The sequence below is a fragment of the Myotis yumanensis genome, unplaced genomic scaffold (genome assembly GCF_028538775.1).
Source record: "Myotis yumanensis isolate MYYU_CA2020_CCGP unplaced genomic scaffold, mMyoYum1.0.hap1 SCAF_2, whole genome shotgun sequence".
In the NCBI taxonomy this organism is placed as follows: domain Eukaryota; kingdom Metazoa; phylum Chordata; class Mammalia; order Chiroptera; family Vespertilionidae; genus Myotis; species Myotis yumanensis.
Genome location: NW_027223753.1, coordinates 20,195,628 through 20,218,207, shown reverse-complemented (window position 1 = coordinate 20,218,207; position 22,580 = coordinate 20,195,628). Strand labels below are relative to the sequence as shown.

Sequence of the window (22,580 nt, the reverse complement as noted above, 5' to 3'; positions counted from 1 at the left end):
GAGGTGAGGTGACTTGCCCAAGGGCACACAGCAAGACTGTGGCAGAGTTGGGAATCAGACCTACATTGGCCTTGCCCCTACATCTGTGTTCTTCCCTCTCTCCACATGGCCCGCCAGTGTGTTTGGCTGCCTCATGGGGAGGGGAGAACAGGACTGGGCTCAGAGGTTGACACTGTGGCTGTAGCACTGGGAGCCACTGAAGGTTCCTCAGCAGGGGAGTGTGTCTGGAGCCAGGTTCCTAGACAATCACTTTGGAGCCTGCAGAGGAGAATTAGGCTCACCTTGGGGGAGGGGGACGGGGAGGGAGTTAGATGTGCAAAGGACTAGTTAGTGGCGTGAAACAGGGTAGCAGGCAAGTCTGAGGGGCTCTGGTGGGGCGAGGGAGTGCCTTGGGGTCCCCTGGGAATTAGGAAAGGTGCCTCTGAGGAGGTCCAAGTTGAGTTGCATTTTGTCAGAGCCAGCACAGTTCAGCGGAAAGAGCATGGCCTCCAGAGTCAGACAGGCCTGGGTTCGAATCCCCATCGGCCTCTCCTCCGTGAGAGACGGAGGCTCGCTCCTCACTAGGGAATGGGCGAACCCGTCCTAATGAGGAGGAAGTGAGGATGGAGAGTGCCCGGCGACTGGCACGCAGCAGTGGTGGAGTAAGGGTTCCGTTCTTCAAAGCAGAACCGGTCAGAGGTTGATCCGGGAAGCCTGTCCCAGGCAGCAGGTCTGTCTGGGCCCCCGTTAGGCAGCCAGGTGGGAAAACCGATAGACGGCAGGCCTGTGAGCATCTGAGTCCCCCGTCCAGTAAGGCCTCAAGCTCACTGGGTGCGACACTTGGGAGTTTTAGGGGTGCTCACATCCTTTCCTGGGCCCCTCCTTGTCCTCTTGGCTCAGCTTCCTCTCAGACTCCCCCTGTTCTGGGCCCAGAGCCAAGCTGGCTGGGGCCTGCACGGGGTAGATGCTGAATAAACGTTTGTTTCAGTAGGTGACACCTCTAGCCCTATCTGTCTTCTTCCCCCTTGGGCGAGAGCTGGCTCTCACATGTGGGGAAATAAATAGCTGGCCACTCCTCTGAGGGAGGTGGGATGGGGTGGAGGGAGGGCAGTGGTGCGAGCCCCTGCTGTGTGGCCTTGGACTACTCCTTCCCCGCCCTGGCCGCCCAGGAGCCTAGGAGAGGGACTCCAGCTGGACCTGGGACAGGTTCTGATTTTCAATGAGGGTGGATTCTAGCAAACACCACCATCATGTCTGGTTGTGCTGTGGGGCCGGCCTCCACCGGGCTGGCGAGTGCCGAGCAGAGGACTGGAGGCCACAGGAAGCAGTGAGTCCCCGACAAGCAGGCCAGGCTGCTCTGTCACTGCTTCCTGCTTGACGGTCTCCCTGGACGCCAGGCTGGTGGGGGGTTTGTCACAGACACGATGATGGTCAAGACACCAAAACAGGAGCTGGATAAGGGGATTCTTGGCTTGATTTGCAACAGATTGAAGGCTTCTCTAGAATGTTTATTCATAAATGGGTGTCAGGTTCATTAATAAGTAGGTGGATGGCTGCTGGGCAAAGCTGATGTTCAAGATTATAAATGACTGTTTCCAGTGACCCTGCCATGAGGTGGGGGGAGGAAGCCTAGGAGCAGTGTGTTGATTGATATTTCCCTGGACCGGATTCTGTGTGGGCGTTCACTGCGGCCAGGGAGATGGCTCACCCACAGCCTTCCTTCAAACGGCTCATGGGTGGGAGGAAGTTCAGACAGTCAGAAGATGGAGTCATCTGTGAGGAGAGGGCACACAGAAGAGGGGGCAGCCAATTCTGCCTGAGAAGTGGGGGACAAAGAAGACTTCACAGATGAGGGATCATTTGAGGTGGGCTTTGAAGGTCAAGTAGGAGTTTTCCAGGCAAAGAAGGTGGGGAACAAGCAGTGGAGGTTTGAGAGGAGACGATGATCCTGCTTTGAACATGCTGAGTGTGAGCCCTCCCCCCACAACGGGAGACTTGTTCAGGAGGCAGCAGACTAGATAGGAGTGAAGGGGGCGGGGGGGGGGGGTGGTCTGGGATAATGGCTTGGCAGCAGCCATTCAGAGCCATTAATGAAGCCTGCAGGAGGGATGCCGAGTGTGCAGTGAAAACAGGACAGTGTGGAGGCCTGAAGCAGCAGGAAGATGGACCAGTGGGCAGACTGGGCCCGAGGAGCCAGAGAGGCAGGAGGAGAGCAGGAGGGCCAGGGAAGGGAGTGTTTCAAGGCAGGAAGAATCACCGGGGACAAATGCTGCCCAGGGTTCAAGTGAGACGAGGCCTGCAAAGTGTCCATAGGATTTAGCAGCAAGGAGGCCTGGGTGACTTTGTCAAGATCGGTTTCAGCAGAAAGATGCGGTCAGAAGCCAGACTGCAGTGGATTAGCAGGCGAGGTGACAGTTGAGCCAGGACGTGAGTGGCAGGTGAGAAACTGGAGTGCCAGCTGCGAACCACTCCTTGATGGCGAAGAGGAGCCGGAGGGCAGTGGCCGGAGGAGGCTGGAGGGTCAAAGGAGGGCTCCCCCCGGAATGGAGGCGGCCTGGGATGAGGCGAAAATGCTGACAATGCTGACGGAATGCTGATGGGAGAGGGGGAGTGGACGGAGCCCTCCTGGGAAGAAGGGAGGAGTGGGATGCGGGACCAGCTGAGGGGCTGGCCTTTGTGAGGAGAAGAGCTGCAGGAAAGTTGGGAGGTGGAGGGGTGGGACAGGAAGTGTGTGTGTGGGGTCCTCCTGTATTATAGCTTCTGCTTTTTCTGTAGCGAGCTTGTCACGGAGGGAGTGGATAGAGATGGGCTTGAGGAGAGAGGTCAAGGTCTGACACAGCCAGCGAGGTGGGGAATGGGGAAGGCAGGGAGCCGAGAAGGGCTGCTGAGAAGCCTGGGTGCCCAGCGGATGTGCAGCCTGAATCTGTGGTGGTGCCAGTTGGCACAGCTGTAGATTTCTTCAGCAGCCCGGGGGTGGGTGTGGAGAAGGCGGCTTGTCACACGGCTCCGGGGTGGGGGACTGGCTGAGCGGGTGTGGTGGGAGGGCCGGTGAGCAGATTCAGAAGCTGGCAGGCGTGACACCAACACCTTCTCAGTGGTCCCGATGGAGGTAGGGCCCAAAGTGAGGCCAGGAGGCCCCTCAGATACTGTTCAAAGGGGGGAGGCCCGGGGGCTGAAGGGTGGCGTGTGTGGGTGAAGGAGGGGTGGACGTCGGGAGGGGAGGGGAGGTGATAAAAATGAACCCGACAGTTCCTGCCTCCTGAGCATCCGCCATGTGCGAGCTGTGTGCTGAGGGCTTCATGGCCTGCTGTCAGGGAGTATTCGAATATTGTGTCATATTGTGTCAAAAGGAGGTCAGAGAGGCAGCGACACTTGCCCCGGGTCACACAGCTGGGCAGTGTCCACGCCCCAGTCGGGATCCAGGCTTTCCTGACTCCAAAGATGTTTGTGGGTCCGGAGGCAGAGATGGTGAAGTTCTGGGGATGATGCAGAGCCGGTCTTAGGACTGGAGGCTGAAGTGGAGCGAAGGGCCTGGCGCTGATGAGACTAGAAGCTGGGCTGAGTGGCAGTTGAAGGCCCCCTGGACAGCAGTTTCCTCAGAGTGGCCACTCTTCATGCCCGTCAGGAAGAGCTGCTCTCGGACGCAGAGCCTGGACTGGGCGCCAGGGGCCAGGAAGAGCACAGCCCTCTTGGGTTCCCTTAAACCAGTGGTTCTCAACCTTCTGGCCCTTTAAATACAGTTCCTCATGTTGTGACCCAGCCATAAAATTATTTTCGTTTCTACTTCATAACTGTAATGTTGCTACTGTTATGAATCATAATGTAAATATCGGATATGCAGGATGGTCTTAGGCGAACCCTGTGAAAGGGTCGTTCGACCGCCAAAGGGGTCGCGACCCACAGGTTGAGAACTGCTGCCTTAGACGCAGTGCCTGTTGTGTGCTGGCGAGGCTTTTAGAAACAGGAGAGGGCCTGGGGTTTGGGGAAAGGAGTGCCTTCGGGTCTGGGGACAGCGTGGGCTGAGCCCAGTCCCCAGATGCTGTTCCAGTCCCACTTGCCCAGCAGCCTCTACATGAGCTGGGTCTTCGCCCTCTGCACTCGTGTCTGCCCATCCCTGCTACCAGCCTGTGGGGCAGGGCCTGGATGAGCTCTCGGGTCTGAGCAGGAGGAGCCAGCTTTGGAGAACGGGAGCTCCCAGCCCCTCCTCCAGCGCTGGTGGTGCTGCCAAGGCTGAGAGCCCCGAGAGGTTGGGGCTGAGGCAGCATTGCTCCTGGCCGAAGGGGCAGTGGGAAGGAGGGTCAACTGGATGTGGGCACCTGCCCTAAGCCCTTGAGTCTCAGGGGAACTGCCTTCTGACCTGGGCCTTCAGGTCACAGTCCACTGCTGCCTGGGGAGCCACATCCAGGCCCCAGACCCAGCCCTGGCTTGGCGTGAACCGTGCCCCAGGGGCAGGCTCGGGGGGTGGTCACAGCTGCCCGGCTGGGGTGTTTGTCAGCCCTTGGAGTCAGCCCTGTGAGGGGAAAGAGCGTGGGTTTCCGGCTCACCAAGTTGTGTGGTCTTGGACAAGTCACCCCCTCTCTAGCCCTCAGTTTCCTCATCTCTAAACGGAGAGGGGGTCCCTACTTCCCAGGGGAGGATTAGAGGTGGGTGTGGCCAGCACAGGGCACAGAAGTCTCCCAGAGCTCACTAAGGAGTGGCCACTCCCCTCCATGCTCCCCAGTCTGCCTGAGGCAAGAGGAGGAAAAGGAAGTTGTGAGGTTGAGGGCGAGTCCTGTGTGGCCTTCTGAGCCTCAGTTTCCTTATCTGTAAAATGGTGGTGGTGGGGCAGGGGGCAGGACTTGATGCTCTCTCAGCATCGTCTGCAGTTGGTTCCAGACCCTCAGGCTGAGGGCGAGCGAGGCTGCCCTCTCTGTGCCACTCCGGCAGGACGGAGCTGGCCTTGGCTAAGCCCCTGCCACCACCTCCGTGTTCCAGGTGAGGAGCCGGAAGAGGAACCCAAGGTGAAAACCCAGTGGCCAAGGTCTGCAGATGAGCCTGGGGTATACCTGGCACAGACAGGTAACTCGGGCCCGCCTCCCTTCCTCTGCGGCGGGGGCCCGACTGTGTGGCATCTGGTGGCATGTGTGCTTGGCATGTGCCCGTCTGTGTCTGTGTTCCAGAGCTCAGTCGCATCTTACTGCCACGTGAGGCCCGTGGGCAGGGCTGGGTTGCCTCCTGAAGGGCTTGCCACTTGGGGTCAGGGTAGGAGGATTCCTATGAGACCGGATGCTTGGAAGGTGCCCCCTGCCGCCGACGCTGCCCCTCTCTTGTAGGTGACCCAGCGGCTGAGGAGTGGTCCCCGTGGAGCGTGTGTTCCCTGACGTGTGGGCAGGGTCTGCAGGTGCGGACCCGCTCCTGTGTGTCCTCCCCCTATGGGACCCTGTGCAGCGGGCCTCTGCGGGAGACCCGGCCCTGCAACAATTCAGCCACTTGTCCAGGTACGCCCATCCTCCCCGCCCGGTCTGCCCGCAGGGTGAGGGCCCCCCTGGGACTTGGGCAGGTTACTCTTCCTTTCATTCAGCAAATCTGACTGTCCCCCACGCTGTGCCCAGCCCCACCCAGGGCACTGGGGACACAGATGCATCAGACCAAGGCCCACACCCGTGGGCTGCGTTCTGGGCACATCACTCCTCAGATGCCTGGGGCCTGGTAATCAGCTTATCTTTTTACCCTCCTTGCCCTTCGTGTTCCCTATGCTCTGACCACACCAGCACCCTGCACTTTCCCACTGCCCTGTATTTCCTTATTCTTGTCCTACTCCCCACCCTTCCCACCAGGACTATTAAAATTCAGCCTGTCATTCATGATCTAAGACAAATGACCTTAAAAAAAAGAAAGAAAGAAAGAAACCTTCCCTGATCATCCCTTCCCTCCTCTGATTCCCCACCCTGCTCCCCAGGGAGCCTCCTGTGGCCCCCGAAGCCTCCCCCAGTTCAGCATGGAGCTGAGAGTGTGCATGTGCCTGGGGGGAGGGGGAGGCCTGGGCTGGGGCCACTGCCGCAGTCCTGCTCCTCACGCCCTGAGGGAGTGCCGTGGTGCCTCGGCCTGGCTAGCTCCTGGCTGTGGAATTAAAGTAGGGCTACCTGGGAAGGGGGTTTTGTTACCTGGGGGTGTGGCAGAGCTTGCAAAGGGCTGGGGTGAAGCTGTGTTCTGGAGTGAGCTCTTGTGTCCGTGTCCACGTAGAGGTTCACGTCTATTTGTGTGTCCATGCGCTTGGGGCCAGAGGGGCACTTCTGCTCCAGGCCTGCTGTGTTGGCTTCTTGCTCTGGGTCTGGGGGTGGGGAGGGGTGGGGAGGGATACAGTAGGGTAGGGTACGTGTAGATCTTGAGTCTTTTCCTGGTCTTCCCTGTGCTCCCAGGAGAGGACCCCCTCCTCCCCTTCTGGGCTGATCCTAGGCTCCTGTCTGGGTGTCCTGTGTGAGTTGGGACTATAAACTGCTGTCATCCACACCTCCCGCCCCCCCCAAAGGGTGGGGCCCAGGACAGAGCCAATGAGGAGTGGTCGCAGAACTGTCGGAGCTCCTGATTGGTGGGTGGATGGGCAGTGGGCGGGGCCAAGGTGCAGCCTAGCCCCCAGCCACGTGCTTCCTTGCAGTGCACGGCGTGTGGGAGGAGTGGGGGTCCTGGAGCCTGTGCTCCCGCAGCTGCGGGCGGGGGTCCCGGAGCCGGATGCGGACCTGCGTGCCCCCCCAGCACGGCGGCAAGGCCTGCGAGGGTCCTGAGCTGCAGACTAAGCTCTGCAGTATGGCTGCCTGCCCGGGTCAGTAGCGCCCAGGGGCTTCCAGGCGGGCGCTGCCCAGCCGGGTGGGGGTTGGGGTCGGGAGGCTCAGAGGAGGCAGTCACATCCCGTGCCCTGCCTCTGGGGGCCCCATGACCAAGCATGGGGAGACTGTCAGCGGGGGAGGTGACCTGGCCCAACCCAGTTGGAATTGGCATATGGTGATCCCATCCAAGGGGGTCTGCTTGCCAGTGCCCTTCCCCCAAGCCCTGGGCTACCCTTGCTGTTCATAGCGCTTTGGTGCTCATGGCCTCCTGGGCTGTGAAAGGACACAAAGCTGGGCCTAAGTTAGAGAAAGATCGATCAGAAGGCGACCCGTTTCCCCAGCCAAAAGAATGTGTGCCTCATGCTGAGTGGAGAGGTGCCTTGAGTCCCTGGAGCTGGTGACAAGCAGGCGGTACCCGGCCCAGGCACCACCTGCTCACTCCAGCCCCCTTTCACCTCTGCTCCCCCCTCTTCATCCTCCCTCTCTGGTGGGTTTGGCCTGACTCTAGTACCAAGGCTTAGCAGGCCCTGCCATCTCCCTGCGGCGCTCGGCCCCCACCAGTGCCCACACCCCTCACTCAACGGCCACCCCTGCTTGTGTCTCCCCATGCAGTGGAAGGTCAGTGGCTAGAATGGGGTCCCTGGAGCCCGTGCTCCACGTCCTGTGCCAACGGGACCCAGCAGCGCAGCCGGAAGTGCAGTGTGGCGGGTCCAGCCTGGGCCACATGTCCGGGGGCCCTCACTGACACCCGTGAGTGCGGCAACCTCGAGTGTCCCGGTGAGTGCTTGCAAGGGCGGCAGGTGGCCATTCCGGCCCTGGGGGCACCCGAGGCCGTTCAATGCCCCCCCCCCTCTCCTATAGCCACAGATGGCAAGTGGGGGCCATGGAACTCGTGGAGCCTGTGCTCCAAGACGTGTGACACAGGCTGGCAGCGTCGCTTCCGCATGTGCCAGGCCACGGGTGCGCAGGGCTATCCCTGCGAGGGCACCGGAGAGGAGGTGAAGCCCTGCAGTGAGAAGAGGTGCCCAGGTATTGCTCGCAGGACCCTGGGGGCTGGGGAACACGCCTGTGGGCCTGGCTGAGCCCCGTCCCTGTACCCACAGCTTTCCATGAGATGTGCAGGGACGAGTATGTGATGCTGATGACGTGGAAGAAGGCGGCTGCTGGCGAGATCATCTACAACAAGTGTCCCCCCAATGCCTCAGGTGAGGGGCAGGGGCTCCCCCTCAGGCCCCCACCCCTGTCACTCTTGCTGCGCCCTTCTGGGTTTCCAGCTTCTGGGATCATCCTGAGGTGCAGAATGAAGTGGGTGAGAGCTCAGCTCCCACACCCAGCCCTCTGTCCTGTCCCCTGCAGGGTCTGCCAGCCGCCGCTGTCTCCTCAGTGCCCAGGGCGTGGCATACTGGGGGCTGCCCAGCTTTGCCCGCTGCATCTCCCACGAGTACCGCTACCTGTATCTGTCAGTGAGTGTTCCCTGCTGGGCTGGGGCCGCACGAGATCTACCCTAGACGCTGGTAGGGGGCGGAGGGAGTTTCATTCTCACACATGCCCATGTGCCTTGGCATATGTACGCTGTGCTCACTTCTGCCTGGCTCTGCCTCTGCTCGTCTGGCAAACTCCTACTCATATCTCAAGGCCTAACTCAAGGGTGTTCCCTTATCCCTGGTGCCTACCTCTGTTCCTTCAGCTTTTCAGTCATTAAGTGTACTGAATGCTCTTCAGTCATTAAGTGTAATGAGTGCTGTCCTGCTAGACTGGGAGCTCCTTGATGGCCAAGGGACAAAGTTGAATTCATTTTTGTGTCCCTAGTGCCCAACTTAGGGCCTGTCTTGGGGTAAGAATGTTGTCAGTGAATGTGGCCTGTGTGTACTTGCTTGTCTGAGTATAATTGGTATTAGTTGTGCGCTCGCGTTTGGAACTTGTATTAGAGAGAGAAGGAGAGAGAGAGAGAGACAGAGAGAGAGAGAGAGAGAGAGAGAGAGAGAGAGAGAATATGAATAGAATGAGCTACAGTCCAGAGTGCGCCTGACCCTTTTTGGGATGGGGGATACCCTATTCCTGTATCACGCTTATCATCTTTGTATGTACATCTGAGCACCTTCCTTCACTAGCTATTTGTCTTTTGGCCTTTTAAAAGTATCTTCAGAGATTCTCTCTATGGGTCTCTTTCTCCAACTCTGTCTCTCCATGAGTTCCTTTGAGCATCTCTGCCCCCCCCCCCCCGCCCCCCACGTCTCTTTCCTCCCAATGCAGACAGTGGGCGGCCTGGAGTGGGATGGGCCCGGGGTGGTCCCAGCTCCCGACACTCCGATGCCAGCAGCCCACCTGTCACCTGCAGCTTCGGGAGCACCTGGCCAAGGGGCAGCGCATGCTGGCGGGGGAGGGCATGTCGCAGGTGGTGCGCAGCCTGCAGGAGCTGCTGGCCCGGCGCACCTACTACAGCGGAGACCTGCTCTTCTCGGTGGACATTCTGAGGAACGTCACTGACACCTTCAAGAGGGCCACCTACGTGCCCTCAGCTGATGACGTGCAGGTACCCCCCTGCCTGGCCGGAGGGAAGGGGGACTGAGGGAGCGGGACCGCCGGACTAAACGAGTCTGGGTCCCAATGGCAGAGTCTGCGGGGGGCGGGGGGGGGGGGCGTGGAAGTGTGGCTGGGAGATGTGACTTGGCCCTGGGGCTTCCTGACACTCACTGCTCGCCCCCCAGCGCTTCTTCCAGGTGGTGAGCTTCATGGTGGATGCGGAAAACAAGGACAAGTGGGATGATGCTCAGCAGGTGAGGGGCTAGGCTTCTAGGTTTCCTGCCCCATGGCTCACCTCCGTCTTGGACCCTTACCTACCTCCTGTCCCCAGGTGTCCCCTGGCTCTGTGCACCTGCTCCGGGTGGTGGAGGACTTCATTCACCTGGTGGGCGATGCGCTCAAGGCCTTTCAGAGCTCCTTGATTGTCACGGACAACTTGGGTACAGGAGGCTGGTCGGGGGAGGGTGCTGGCTGTGGAACCCAGGCCCCCATGGAGGGGGGATGGTTTCTGAGGCTGCTCCTGTCCCTCCCTCTCTTGGGGCCCTGTCTTTTCCGTATTTAACTCCTTCTTTGTATCTTTCTCTCCATATCCCTTCCCCTCCTTCGTCTCTGTGTTGTGTTTCCCTGTGTGTGGGTCTCTGCACCTCTGGGTTGGTACCGATCTTGGTGTCTGCATCTGCTTTCCTGGTGTGTGTCCCCCACATGTCTCTCTCCTTTGTGTCTGTCCTCTATGTGTCTGTCTGTCTCTGCTGTCCCCCGCCCCGTCCCCCTGCAGTGATCAGCATTCAGCGAGAGCCCGTCTCGGCAGTGTCCAGCGACATCACATTCCCCATGCGGGGCCGCAGGGGCATGAAGGACTGGGTGCGGCACTCGGAGGACCGCCTCTTCCTGCCCAAGGAGGTGCTCAGCCTCTCCTCCCCAGGGAAGCCAGCTGCCTCCACAGCTTCCAGCAGCCCTGCCAGGGGCAGGGGCCCAGGAACAGTGCCCCCTGGTCCAGGCTACTCCCATCAGCGCCTCCTCCCGGCAGACCCCGAGGATTCCTCCTCCTACTTTGTGATTGGTGCTGTGCTCTACCGCACCCTGGGCCTCATCCTGCCGCCCCCCAGGTGAGTCCCGGGGAAGGGTGGAGGGGGCTCCCGAGGGACCAGGCAGTTCCAGGAGAGAGGAGGCGGGCCGAGCCTGTGCCGGCTACAGAGAGATCCAGCTGCACCCTCCTGCAGCCTCAGGGCCCCCTCGCCTGGCTCTGCACACAGGTGCTTCTCAAAGATGTCTACGAGGCTCCCAGAGGCTTCCCTGCGGTTCAGGGGGTGTTGGACCCAAAATCCTGGGCCCCCCTGAGCTCTAGGCCTCTCCCTGGACTTGACCCCTGGTAGCCCCCTCCCCCTATCCAAAGCACCTTCGGGGTTCCTGACTGGGCCTGGGCACCCGCTGGCAGGAGCTGACCTCAGAACCTGTCCCCAGGCCCCCACTGGCCGTCACATCCCGGGTGATGACAGTGACTGTACGGCCCCCTACACAGCCCCCAGCTGAGCCCCTCATCACAGTGGAGCTCTCCTACATCATTAATGTGAGTGGGGGCTCGGCAGGACCCTGGGAAGACCCCAAGGTGGGCGGCCAAAGGCCCGTCTGATGGGGAGCTGGTGTGCACAATGGCAGGCTGACCCTCTGGCCTGTGGGGCTGGCGTGGCAGGGCGGGTGGTGGTCAGGGTGGTGAGCCCCCCGGCCCACCCTGCACTCATGTCTTCTGCTCCCCAGGGCACCACAGATCCCCACTGCGCCAGCTGGGATTACTCCAGAGCGTGAGTTGGGCAGGGGCTCTGTGTGGAAGGCCAGAGGGCTCCTTGGTGCCATCCTTGGCCTAAGGGGTGAAGGGCTCTCCACGGCCTGCCTCTCGGATGTGGCCTTGCCCTGGAGTCACCTCTTTGGGCAGAGGCCAGTGCTGGGGGTGGGGCCATGAAGCTGGGCTGGGGCTCATTCCACCTCTCCCCCCACCTAAGAGATGCCAGCTCAGGGGACTGGGACACCGAGAGCTGCCAGACCCTGGAGACCCAGGCAGCCCACACCCGCTGCCAGTGCCAGCACCTGTCCACCTTTGCCGTGCTGGCCCAGCCGCCCAAGGACCTGGTGAGTCGGGGGTGCCTGGGCTGGGCCGGGAGGAGGCGCCTGGGCTGCCAGTGGCCACCTGTGACAGTGTCGAAAGGGACCTGGTGACCCCCCATGTGTGTCTGAGCAGCTGTACTTCTGGGACTGCCCATGGAAGTCTGTGCCCTTGGGATGGTGCTCACAGTGATGAGATGTGCCTGGGGATGTGTGGCGGTGGGCATTTGTGAGTGTTACACACATGTGCGTATCTGGTTGAATGCGCAAGAGTGTGGGTGACTGAGCATAAACATGCCTCCACGTATGTGACTGGGTCTGCTCTGTGTACCTGTGAGGACAATGGTGAGTCCCCTTCTGTGTGTGGCTGTGACAACGGCACAGGAGCCAGTCTCTACCAGACAGGGAGTGGGGAGGTGGAGGGCAGCCCTGCCACTGCCGGTGACCCATCTGAACCTCTGATCATCTTCCCCAGACCCTGGAGCTGGCGGGCTCCCCCTCGGTCCCCCTGGTGATTGGCTGTGCTGTGTCCTGCATGGCGCTGCTCACCCTGCTTGCCATCTACGCTGCCTTCTGGAGGTAGGTGGGATGCTGGGAAGATGGCGTGGGAGGTGACCAGTCATCCCAGGCTGGGCTGGGACAGCCAGCTCCTCTGTCTCTGCCTGCTGTCCCCTCAGGTTTATAAAATCTGAACGCTCTATCATCTTGCTCAATTTCTGCCTGTCCATCCTGGCGTCTAACATCCTGATCCTGGTGGGCCAGTCGCGGGTGCTGAGCAAGGCAGGTGCAGGCTCAGGGGTATCAGGGAGTGCGCGCGGGATGAAGGGGGCGAGGGTAGGGAGTGTTTGCAGGTGATGGCGCGTGCGTTTGTGTGTATGCACCGCAGTGATGGATGTTGTTATACACTCCAGCTGCGTGTTGGGTGAGGGTGTGGGAAATTGTGTGTGAGCATACGTGCCGGCGTTGGAGAGGAGGGGGGTGTGTACTCGAGTGATGTCTGTGTACATCTGTGAATGTCTACGTGAGTCAGGCGCCTGTGTGCACATGTGTGGGCGGGTGGCATTTGTGGAGCCTGAGCCTTCTCTTGTCTCTGGACATGGAAGAGCCTCAGCAAGGCCTTTTGTGCCATCTGCCTGTGGATGACCTGGGCTGGCTGTCCCTTATGCCCCCCTCAGCCTTCTCTGCACAGGGCCAGCACTGTGCGTGCCAGGTGTGGGGCCCGCCCGGCCGTGACGGGGCAGGTGCTCCTGTCTGTCCCCCTCCCTGCCAGCCCCATCTGTGTGTGGGCAGCCTGCCCGACCACCTCTCAGATGCTGAATGCTGTGTGCATGTCACCAGGCCTGTGTCGTGCTGTGTGTGGGTGCAGGAAGACGGGGGTGCCTGGCAGGGCTCTGTGGGGGGCGGAGCTCGGGTGGGCAGCTATGGCAGCCCAGCGCGGGGCGTGGGAAGCCTGGCGCCTCCCACCCTGGCTGCTGCTCAGGGCCACTCCCTCCTTTTCCTCTCCTTGTAGGGTGTGTGCACTATGACAGCCGCCTTCCTGCACTTCTTCTTCCTCTCCTCCTTTTGCTGGGTGCTCACTGAGGCTTGGCAGTCCTACTTGGCCGTCATTGGACGGATGCGTACCCGCCTTGTTCGCAAGCGCTTTCTCTGCCTGGGCTGGGGTGAGCAGGGCCCGTGCTGGACTCTGCCGATGGGCGTTGGGGGCAGGGGCGGCAAGATAGGTTCGGCTTCGGCCACGGCCCCTTTCTGTGGGCACAAGAGGCACCTGGTCTGGGGTCTGGGAGCACGAGAGGTCCCTGAGGACTAGCCGGCTCAATCTGGCTCCTCTTCTCCCCCAGGTCTGCCTGCCCTGGTGGTGGCCGTGTCTGTCGGCTTTACCCGCACCAAAGGATACGGTACATCCAGCTAGTACGTGGGCCTCCCATCGTGGGCAGTGGGCGTTATTGAACCTGTTAGGGCCCCAGACTGGGCCTCCGGCCTTTTCAGGCTATACCTCTGGCCCACACCTGCTGTGGGGCTTTGGGCAAATCCTTCCCCATCTCAGAGCCTCAGTTTCCCTGGTTGTAAACGGATGTGCTGGGATTGGCTAATCTCTAAGAACTATCTAGTTCAGGGGTCTGCCTTGTTTGATCCCCAGGGGGCTGGGCTTGATGGTCTTCACTTTTGTTAGAGGGGAAACTTAGGCTTGGCAAGAGCCAGTGGCTCCTCTGACGCTGTCTGGGGCTCGGCCTCATTGCTGATGTGGGCCTGGCAGCTCAGCAGGCTCTGAGGGATGGCATTTGAGGGTGGGGAGGAGCCTGCTCAGGTGACTGATACTCTCTCCTCCCCCCGACCCCCAGCTGCTGGCTCTCCCTCGAGGGTGGCCTGCTCTATGCCTTTGTGGGCCCTGCAGCCGTCATTGTCCTGGTATGTGCCCCTTCAGTGTCCCGGGAGGGGAGGGGGGTGGCCCCGGGGGTCGACTCCTCTTTGCACTCCAGCTCCCACCTGGGGCTTTCCCTGCCAGGAGGGCACCTGGTGATCCTGTCTCCCTCACCCCACTCCACGGGGCCCCCAGGTGAACATGCTCATCGGAATCATCGTCTTCAACAAGCTCATGGCTCGAGATGGCATCTCAGACAAGTCCAAGAAGCAGAGGGCCGGGTAAGGGGGCGTCTCTGTGACCCGGCCTTGTGGGCAGTGGGATAGGGAGGGAGGGCTCTGGCCACTCTTGGAGTCAGGGCTTGACCATGCGACTGACCGGGGCTCCCTAACCTTGGCGCGTCAAGGGTGCAGGCCAGGTGGGCGCTCGGAGTGCTCAGCTGCAGCCCCTCGCCCACCCTAACCCACCTCTCTCTCTCTCACCTGCCCTCCCCTCCCACCCTGCTCTGGGGCTCACGCTGCCCCTCTCCTCCCACTTCCCATGTGTTTCCCCCCTTCTCCCGTGTCTGTGCTGCCCCCGAGGTTGGAGCGGTGCCCCTGGGCCAGCCTGCTCCTCCCCTGCTCAGCGTGTGGAGTGGTCCCCAGCCCCCTGCTCAGCTCAGCCTCGGCCAGGAACGCCATGTTAGTTGTGCCCCACGGGGGGCGGGGAGGTGGGTGGGCAGTGACCTTGGTGGGGGGAGGAGGGATATCAGCCCAGTGCCCTGGAAAGCTTGGTGTCCAGATGGCAGAGGGTATCGGGAGTGAATGTCTGTGCTTCCTGGAAAATGCTGGGTTCCTGTGCCTACCCTTTGCTCCCACCCCTGTGCTTACTGCCAGCTTAGGTTTCATGCAGGCCCAGCTGGAGACCCCCTTACACCTCCACCTGCAGAAGCTCATAGTCCTTAGAACTTTTGAGGCCATAGAACCTTAGAATTAGAATGATAGAGTCTTAGAATAAGACAGTCGGAAGCTAAGAATGTTAGAATGTGAATCAGAACCTTATCGTCTGTCATGGAATCTGAAAGTTAGAATTTTAGAGGTATTGAATCTCAACCAGTTGGGAGATAGACAATCTTGGAGGTAGAGAATTCTGTCATTGAGATACCCCTGCCCCTGGTAGCTGAGAATCTTAAAATGTCAACCATGCACAAATCCACAAGGGCCTCAGGGCCAACCTCCCGCCCAGGGCCAGGAACCCATCTCGTCCTCCCTGACCGGCGGGGTCCAGCTTTATCTCGCACATTTCCAGGGTCAGGAGCTCACTGCCTCTGGAGGCGGCTGGCACCATTTCTGGGAAGCTCCGTGGAGTAGGAAGCTCGCTGTCACTTGGGCTGCCAGCTGCCTCTCTGACCCCGGCTGTCAGAACTAGCAGTTAGAAGCCTGGGCTTTGGAGGCAGCCAAACTGGGTTTGCATCCCAGCTTGGTCTCTCTGCCCAGCTGGGCACACTCCAGTTTCTTCATCTGTAAATTGGGATAATAATCCCCATGGCTATTTATTGGAGTTGTTTTGATCACAGTGTGAACTAATGTATGTAAAGTGTTCCGTGTAGGGCCTGGCAGAGAATAGGTGGCTAATCAATGGCAGCTCTTATGACTGTGATTAGGCCTCTCTTGGTCTTGGCTCTGCCCTCGGGGGCTGTGGAGACCACGGCGCCTGCCCCCACGCCAGGCTGAGCAGCTCCCCACTGCTCTTCGAAGGACAGATCTTGGCCCCCTGCCCCTCTTTCTGCCTTGACCAAAGCTGTGTCCCCCCCTTGCCTGACTCTCCCACCTGGGGTGTTCATGAGGCAGAGGGGGCTGGGTATGGCACCTGGCCCAGTAGGGCAACACTGCCCTCCTGCACCCAGGAGGGCGGTTGGCACTGGTGGCTGGATGCAGGGCCCATCTGCCTTTTTTCCCCTCTGCCCTCCCGGTCAAGGAGGCGAGGGATGTGTGGGTTTGGCCCTGATCCCAGCTTTTATCCCCAGGCCTCTGAGCAGGCACTGGGGGCCTGGGGCCCCCTCCTTGGGAAACTGAAAGGGAGGGGAGCCTCTTGTTGCACCGGCCCTGGCCCCCATCTTCTCCCCAAAGATTTGTGCTCTGTGACACCCTCTGTGGCTTTGCCTGTTTAATCTTTCTGACTGTGTGTCTCACCCTGCCTCAGTCTCTCACGGTGTCTGCCATCTCTCTCTGTCCCTGTCCTCGTCTTCCTCTCCCAGAATCTCTGGGGAGGTGGCCCAGGCTGTGATTTTGTACATATTGGAGCTGAAAGTCACAGCAATGTCTCCCATCTCCTCCTCTCCCCCCGTCCAGTTCCACCTTCTCTGTCTCTGTCCCCTGATGCTGCCTCTGGCTGTGGCTCAGTCCCATCGTGTCTGTGTGTCTGCCCCTCCCACGTCTCCGGGTCCCTGCTCTGGCCCCATAGCTCTTCCTTTCTGTCTCTGTTCTGTTCCTCCGGCCCCAGCTCCTCAGCCCGTCTCTGCTTTGGGACATTACTGAGGCCTTGGCGTGTGGGGCCCTGTCCATCCTGCGCAGCTCCAGGGCCCCGGGCTCAGTGCAGGCCTGGCGCAGCTCACCGTTTCCTGGTGTCACCCTGACGGACCCTCTGCTGTGTCCTCAGGGCCTCACTCTGGAGCTCCTGCGTGGTGCTACCCCTGCTGGCGCTCACCTGGATGTCCGCCGTCCTGGCCATGACAGACCGCCGCTCCGTGCTCTTCCAGGCCCTCTTTGCTGTCTTCAACTCTGCGCAGGGCTTCGTCATCACGGCCGTGCACTGCTTCCTGCGCCGAGAGGTGGGCTGGGCCCCTCCTGCCCTTTCGCACCCTCCTCGCCAGGCCAGTGCGCCCGCTTCTCCCCATGTGCACACAGACAGGATGGAGGCCCCGGCCAGGCCTCCGGCTGGGCAACCCTGGGTGTGGAAGCTGAGAGCCCAGGGCAGCCTTGCCCCTGGCCTCCTGGCCTCCTGCTCCCCTCAGCCTTCCCCTAGGCTGGATGTGCTTCTGTCCTTCCAAACCGCCTGGGTGGCTGGGTGCCTGGGTGCCTGGGTGGCTGGGTGGGAGGCATAGCCAGCTGTGGCCAGGGGCCCTGTGGCGGCCTCAGGCCAGCAGGCACCCACTGCCCCCAGGTCCAGGACGTGGTGAAGTGCCAGATGGGCGTGTGCCGGGCCGATGAGAGCGAGGACTCCCCTGACTCATGTAAGAACGGGCAGCTGCAGATCCTGGTGAGTGACGAGGCCTGGCAGGGTGGGTTCTGAGCACGCCCCACCCCCATTTCCCTGCTCCAGGCCCCTCACCTTCTCCATCCATGGCAGGGAGGGGACAGAGGCCAGGTTTGGTTCAGACTCAGCCACTGACCACTGGGTGGCAATGGGCAAGTCTTTCTCTCGTTCAATTTTTAAACCTGTCAAGTGGGGTTGGAGTGGACATGTCTGGGGTCCCGGGGGCTCTGTTGGGTGTGCCCTGGGTAGCACCTCTGGGTGGGTAGGGAGGGGAATGAGCCCCCCCCACCCTGATACATTGATTCTCTCTCTGCCCACCTGCTCTGTCCCTCTCTGCCTATAGTCAGACTTTGAAAAGGATGTGGATCTGGCTTGTCAGACAGGTGAGTCTGCTGGCACAGAGCTGAGCATGATCCCCGGGGAAGGCCAGAGAAGGTAGGGCCCCCAGCCCCACTGTGGGAGGCCCCGATAGGGGTCTGACTGTAGAGTTTAGCTTTAGAGCCAGGCAGCCCTTAGTGGATTCAAGGCTGTGAACACACCTACTGTGTAACTTTGGGCAGACAGTTTTCCTCTCTGAGCCTTAAATGGGTTAGGCGACATCAAGTGCCCAGGGTGCTTGGCACATAGTAGCTGTTACAGTGTAGTATTATGTCCAGCCTTCTTACCAGGTTCCCTTTCCAGTTCTGTCTCCTGGAGAGGAGCTGCCCAGGGAGGGGGAGGAGCAAGGCCCTGTGACAGCCTCAGGGCTGTGGGGTCAGAGGTCAGGAGCTGACCTGTAGGAGTTGGGCCTTGGCTTTGTTCCTTGCGCTGCCTTGCTGTGGGTCTGTGGGCCTGTAGTTTTCTTAATTCCTCTGGTGTGGGAGAGAGTATCAATCATCTGGCCATCTCACCAGTTTCCTTCTCTATCTGAGCTCGGGGGCTTGGTACCTGACCAGTCTGGGCAGGGGCATCTTGGGATTCCTCCTCCCCAGAACTCACCTCCCTCCCACTCCTGCCCCCAGTTCTGTTCAAGGAGGTGAACACTTGCAACCCGTCCACCATCACGGGCACCCTGTCCCGCCTGTCCCTGGATGAGGACGAGGAGCCCAAGTCCTGCCTTGTGGGTCCGGAGGGTGGCCTCAGCTTCTCCACGCTGCCCGGGAACATCCTGATGCCCATGGCAGCCTCGCCGGGGCTGGGGGAGCCGCCGCCCCCCCAGGAGCCCAACCCCGTGTACATGTGTGGGGAGGGCAGCCTGCGGCAGCTGGACCTCACGTGGCTCCGGCCGGGCGAGCCAGGCTCCGAGGGGGACTACATGGTGCTGCCCCGAAGGACTCTGAGCCTGCAGCCTGGCGGTGGGGGTGGAGGGGGTGAGGATCCCCCAAGGACCCGGCCCGAGGGCACCCCCCGACGCTCTGCCAAGGCGTTGGCCCATACCGAAGGCTACCCCAGCTTCTTATCCGTGGACCACTCGGGCCTGGGGCTGGGCCCTGCCTATGGGTCTCTACAGAACCCCTACGGGATGACCTTCCAACCGCCACCACCGACGCCCAGCGCCCGCCAAGTGCCCGAGCCAGGAGAGCGCAGCCGGACCATGCCCCGCACTGTGCCCGGCTCCACCATGAAGCTGGGTTCCTTGGAGGTGAGGGGCTATAGGGCCTGGGAGGCCTGCCACCAGGTGCCTGAGACTAAGTCCCAGGCAGCAGCGGGAAGGGACAGCCAGCAACCGCCCCAGAGCAGCATCTCTTCCTCTGTTAGTGCCCACGGCAAATCCATGGGAATCCTGGCTCCTCTGAACTCCTCAAGCGGGCTTGGACTTCACGCTCTGAGGGTGCCCTGTTCGAGGCATTCTCACTTGCTTTAGTGCCTGCTTGGGGGTGAACGGTTAGAATGGGTCTTCCTTTAAGGGGCCTGTGGCTCAGGCCTGAGAGCCTGGGCCTCCTGGTCACACAGATCTGGGTTCAGATCAGAGTGCTCTGGTCAGCAGTGAGATCTTGAGCAAAATCTCCCTCTGAGCCTCAGTAGATCTCGCTTAGCATTCATATCTCTGAGCCTCAGTTTCCTCATTTGTAAAGTGGAGATAACAGAGCAGCTTCTTTGTGGATGGAGTTGTTGCGAGGACTGAGTGATATAAAACATTTATCTCTGTGGGGCGGGTAGAAAGTGCTAGACGATTGGGGACCGCTGCGATCATCATCCCTGAAATCAGCCTCAGCAGAGCCTATCGGCCTGTGGCAATTGATCCTCCCCTTTCTGAGAAAATGTAAGCCCCGCTCTCTGCCCACCTGTGTGGTTTCTGTGGATGCCCCACTTTCCCTCTGGCCTCCTTAGACCTGCTCCCTGCACAGAGTCACTGGGAACAGGCAGACGGTAGTGATATAGAACTCTGGAACATTCTAGAACTCTAGTTGGAGGGATGAGGGGGCTGTGGGTAAGGAAGGGGGCAGGAGTCAGGGCTCAGACACGGTTGGGTGCTCATGCTCGGCCTCAGAATCCTGCTCCCCATCCTCCGCACGAAGGAAGTTAAGTTAGCATCGAGGAGCTTCACAAGTTTAGATTTTTTTCCCAAAATGTTTCTTGAACATTTGGTGCCTGCTCCTGTTACAGATGGCAAAACAGGAAGGCGTAACAAAGACAAAGCCCAATACCGGCATTGGGCATGGGGGTGAGCTCAGCATCATGGTTTCCGTCTGTGGACACCTGCCTATGGTTGGACCACACAGGAGGGGCCAGCATTGGGCTCCTTGTGTGGGAGGCGGCAATAAATGTGGCAGCATCTTTAGGGGTCAAGGATGGCATCCCAAGTTCTGGTGTGCGTAACTTCAGGGGGGCAGAGTGGAGGAGTGGATTTGCGGTGGGGGGGGTTCCGAATTCATTCCGTTGGGCACAGCTGTGGGCATTGGGAAGGGAGAGGTGTGCTGCCTCCAGAAATAGAGGCGTGGCTGGGAGCAGGGAGAACACGTGCGTGGTGAAGGGCAGGAGGAGGTCCAGGGCAGATGTGCAGGGCCTAGTGCTGGGGAAGCCGGTGGAGGAAAGCAGGCAGCCAGAGGAGTGGTGCCCTGAAGGCCAGTGGTGGGGGACATGTCTGCGGGCCTGGGACTTGGGAGAGCTAGATGGTGTTTTAGCGGCGTCTTTGAGGGCCTTGGGGCAAGTCCCTTCTCCTCTCCGGACCTCAGTTTTCCCAATGTAACCGGGGAAAGTTGGCCTTGGTTTCGTGAGTGCTCTGTGCCAACATTCTAAGACTCGAAGGCCTCCTCCTTGGGTGGCACTGGACACTGAGAGGGTTGTTAGGGCCTTGGCGGTAGGTCTTGGGCAAATGAGGTGGGGAGGCCAGGGAGGCGGGGCCTGGTTTTTGAGAAAAAGGGACAATGCAGGGTTAAAAGGACTAAAAACCCTCGCCCTGTGTTTGCTGGACAAATGGAGGGTTCTGAGGGGAGGGGAGCCCGGGGCTGGCAACGAGAAAGGGGCAAGATGGGCAGAGGGGTAGAATCCAGGGCACGGAGGCAGGAGCGTCTGCTCTGTGGCCCCGTGTGGGGATCGTGTCCCTGCCCCCTTGGAGTCTGTACTGGGACATTGGCCCCATGTGCGGTTGCGTGTCTGCGAGTGTGCCAGTGTGTGCCTCCTGTGAGCGTCTGCCTGCATGTGTGCATTGCAGGGTGGCCTGGGGGCAGAGCTGCAGCCCTGTAGCAGGGTAGTGCCTCAGCTCCTCATCTCCTCGGCCCCTCTCCCCACAACCCCAGGGGCTGCCTTTTAAGGATTCTGAGCTCCTAGGCCCAGGCAGTGGGCAGCCCCTGCGTGTGGTAATAAACTTTCTTCTCCTTCACGGCCTCCTTGCTGCTCCTTCCAGAGGAAGAAGCTGCGGTATTCAGACCTGGACTTTGAGGTCAGTGCTGTGTGTATGTGTGTGGTGAGGGGGTGGGGGCTGTCCCTGGAGGGTCCACTCCTGAAGTTAGCCCAAGCCCCACTGCAGAGCCTGACCTGTGGGGTCCTCCCAACATCCCCTCCCCGCCCTATGCCGTAGCTCTGGGTGAAGAGAGAGCTGGGCCTTGTCCCAGAGGGGCCAGCAACAGGCAGGGAAGTGGGGGCCCAGGGTGCCGAGTGCCCTGAGTGCGGGGCTGGCTCACGGTGCTGCCCCAGGGGGGCACCGCCTCTGACACCCTGTGGCTCCCAGAAGGTGATGCACACCCGGAAACGGCACTCGGAACTCTACCACGAGCTTAACCAGAAGTTCCACACCTTCGACCGCTACCGCAGCCAGTCCACGGCCAAGGTGAGGGTTCTTCCTGTGGCTGCCCTGCCCGAAGCTCAGGGTCCAATCTGGTGCAGTGGCCCCGGGGGTCAGACCCTGACCCATGGCCCCCGTTACAGAGGGAGAAGCGCTGGAGTGTGTCCTCGGGTGGGGCGACTGAACGGACTCTGTCCAGCGTAAGTCCCCCTGGGCTGGGTGGGGGTGAGTGTGCTCTGTCCACCGCCCCTGCCTGGGCAAACTCAGCCTCCCCCGCCAAGGGCCTACCCACACCATAAGCAACAGTTCTGGGGTTGCACGGGGATAGGGAGCATTGATGGGGGCTCCTCCGGGGTCTTGAGGAGGTTGGGCAGAGCACAGGGGTCAGGACCCCAACTCTGGAGCCAGGCAGATGAGGGTTGGAACCCTATTTTGGCACCTGGTTGCTTCGTAACTTTGTGCATCACTAGCATCACTGGCTTTCTCTGGGCCTCCTCAGTTTGTTCTTCTGTGCAGCGGGTGAGAAGGTGTCGCTCCATCTCCATGGGCCCCCCCTGCTCCCTCCACAGGAGAAGCCCAGTCCGGGGGAGCGTCCTAGCTTGTCCCAACATCGGCGACATCAGAGTTGGAGCACCTTCAAGTCTATGACGCTGGGCTCACTGCCCCCCAAGCCCCGAGAACGGCTGGCCCTGCACCGGGCAGCGGCCTGGGAGCCCGCAGAACCACCGGATGGTGACTTCCAGACAGAGGTGTGAGTGCCACGCCAGACTGCCCTCTGCGGATAAAAATACATATATCTCTCTATTTTCACACTCCACTTTGGAACTACCCGGGAGCCAGCGCCCCCTCCCCTCTCCCGAGGGCTGGGCAGGACTCTCGGTGGACTCAGCTGGTCTGGGGGAGCCAGACTCGGTGTCGCCTGGGGGGGCCAGGGCCCTTCCCTGTTTCTTAGGGGCCCCTCAGGCACTGGAGCCCCATCTTGGCCCCAGCCTGTCTGTCTCTGTCCTGGGCTGGGGAGGGGGGAGGGGAACTTTGTTGGGAATAAACTTCACTCTGTGGATTTTGCTGCTGAGCGGTTCGCTTCCCTCAGGGGAGGGCCCAGCCCTGGGATCCCAACAGCTTTGTTTATCTCCTCGGTTCACCTCGCTTGGTCTCATCAGAGTGTGAGATGGGTCAGTCCAGCCCTGACTTGGAGTGAGGGGCGCCTGGGCTCTGACCCTGTCCTTGCCCTTGAATCCCTGGGTGACCTGGGGCACACCCCTTTCCCTGTTGGGACCCTGGGGAAGCAGGTTGGGAATGTGGGTGGGGCCCCTTGTAGCTGGCCTTCCCCAGTGGCTGTGATGGTTGTGGCTGCCTTTCCCTGGGGCCCAAAGGCCAGACT

The 22,580-nt window shown here is 60.6% G+C and overlaps 1 protein-coding gene across 6 annotated transcripts in view; it reads left to right on the top strand.

Annotated features, from left to right (window-relative positions):
• The window catches only part of ADGRB2 (adhesion G protein-coupled receptor B2), a 35,871-nt gene extending 13,608 nt beyond the window's left edge, over positions 1-22,263 (top strand). The window contains exons 3-31 of one of the 6 annotated variants that reach the window (XM_070404603.1): positions 4,954-5,037; positions 5,292-5,456; positions 6,614-6,778; positions 7,395-7,559; positions 7,644-7,811; positions 7,886-7,987; positions 8,139-8,245; positions 9,121-9,315; positions 9,491-9,559; positions 9,637-9,745; positions 10,081-10,411; positions 10,767-10,872; positions 11,061-11,104; positions 11,303-11,429; positions 11,878-11,981; positions 12,080-12,182; positions 12,913-13,063; positions 13,241-13,310; positions 13,742-13,808; positions 13,957-14,042; positions 14,343-14,441; positions 16,399-16,570; positions 16,903-16,998; positions 17,339-17,378; positions 17,997-18,616; positions 20,822-20,857; positions 21,149-21,244; positions 21,343-21,399; positions 21,769-22,263. In XM_070404603.1, the coding sequence (XP_070260704.1) occupies positions 4,954-5,037; positions 5,292-5,456; positions 6,614-6,778; positions 7,395-7,559; positions 7,644-7,811; positions 7,886-7,987; positions 8,139-8,245; positions 9,121-9,315; positions 9,491-9,559; positions 9,637-9,745; positions 10,081-10,411; positions 10,767-10,872; positions 11,061-11,104; positions 11,303-11,429; positions 11,878-11,981; positions 12,080-12,182; positions 12,913-13,063; positions 13,241-13,310; positions 13,742-13,808; positions 13,957-14,042; positions 14,343-14,441; positions 16,399-16,570; positions 16,903-16,998; positions 17,339-17,378; positions 17,997-18,616; positions 20,822-20,857; positions 21,149-21,244; positions 21,343-21,399; positions 21,769-21,954 (3,920 nt within the window). In that variant the 3' untranslated portion in view covers positions 21,955-22,263. Of the gene's footprint in view, positions 1-4,953; positions 5,038-5,291; positions 5,457-6,613; positions 6,779-7,394; positions 7,560-7,643; positions 7,812-7,885; positions 7,988-8,138; positions 8,246-9,120; positions 9,316-9,490; positions 9,560-9,636; positions 9,746-10,080; positions 10,412-10,766; positions 10,873-11,060; positions 11,105-11,302; positions 11,430-11,877; positions 11,982-12,079; positions 12,183-12,912; positions 13,064-13,240; positions 13,311-13,741; positions 13,809-13,956; positions 14,043-14,342; positions 14,442-16,398; positions 16,571-16,902; positions 16,999-17,338; positions 17,379-17,996; positions 18,617-20,821; positions 20,858-21,145; positions 21,245-21,342; positions 21,400-21,768 lie in introns of all 6 variants that reach the window. The other 5 variants (XM_070404602.1, XM_070404606.1, XM_070404605.1 and 2 more) reach the window with 5 other exon arrangements.
• Positions 22,264-22,580: the final 317 nt, after the last annotated feature.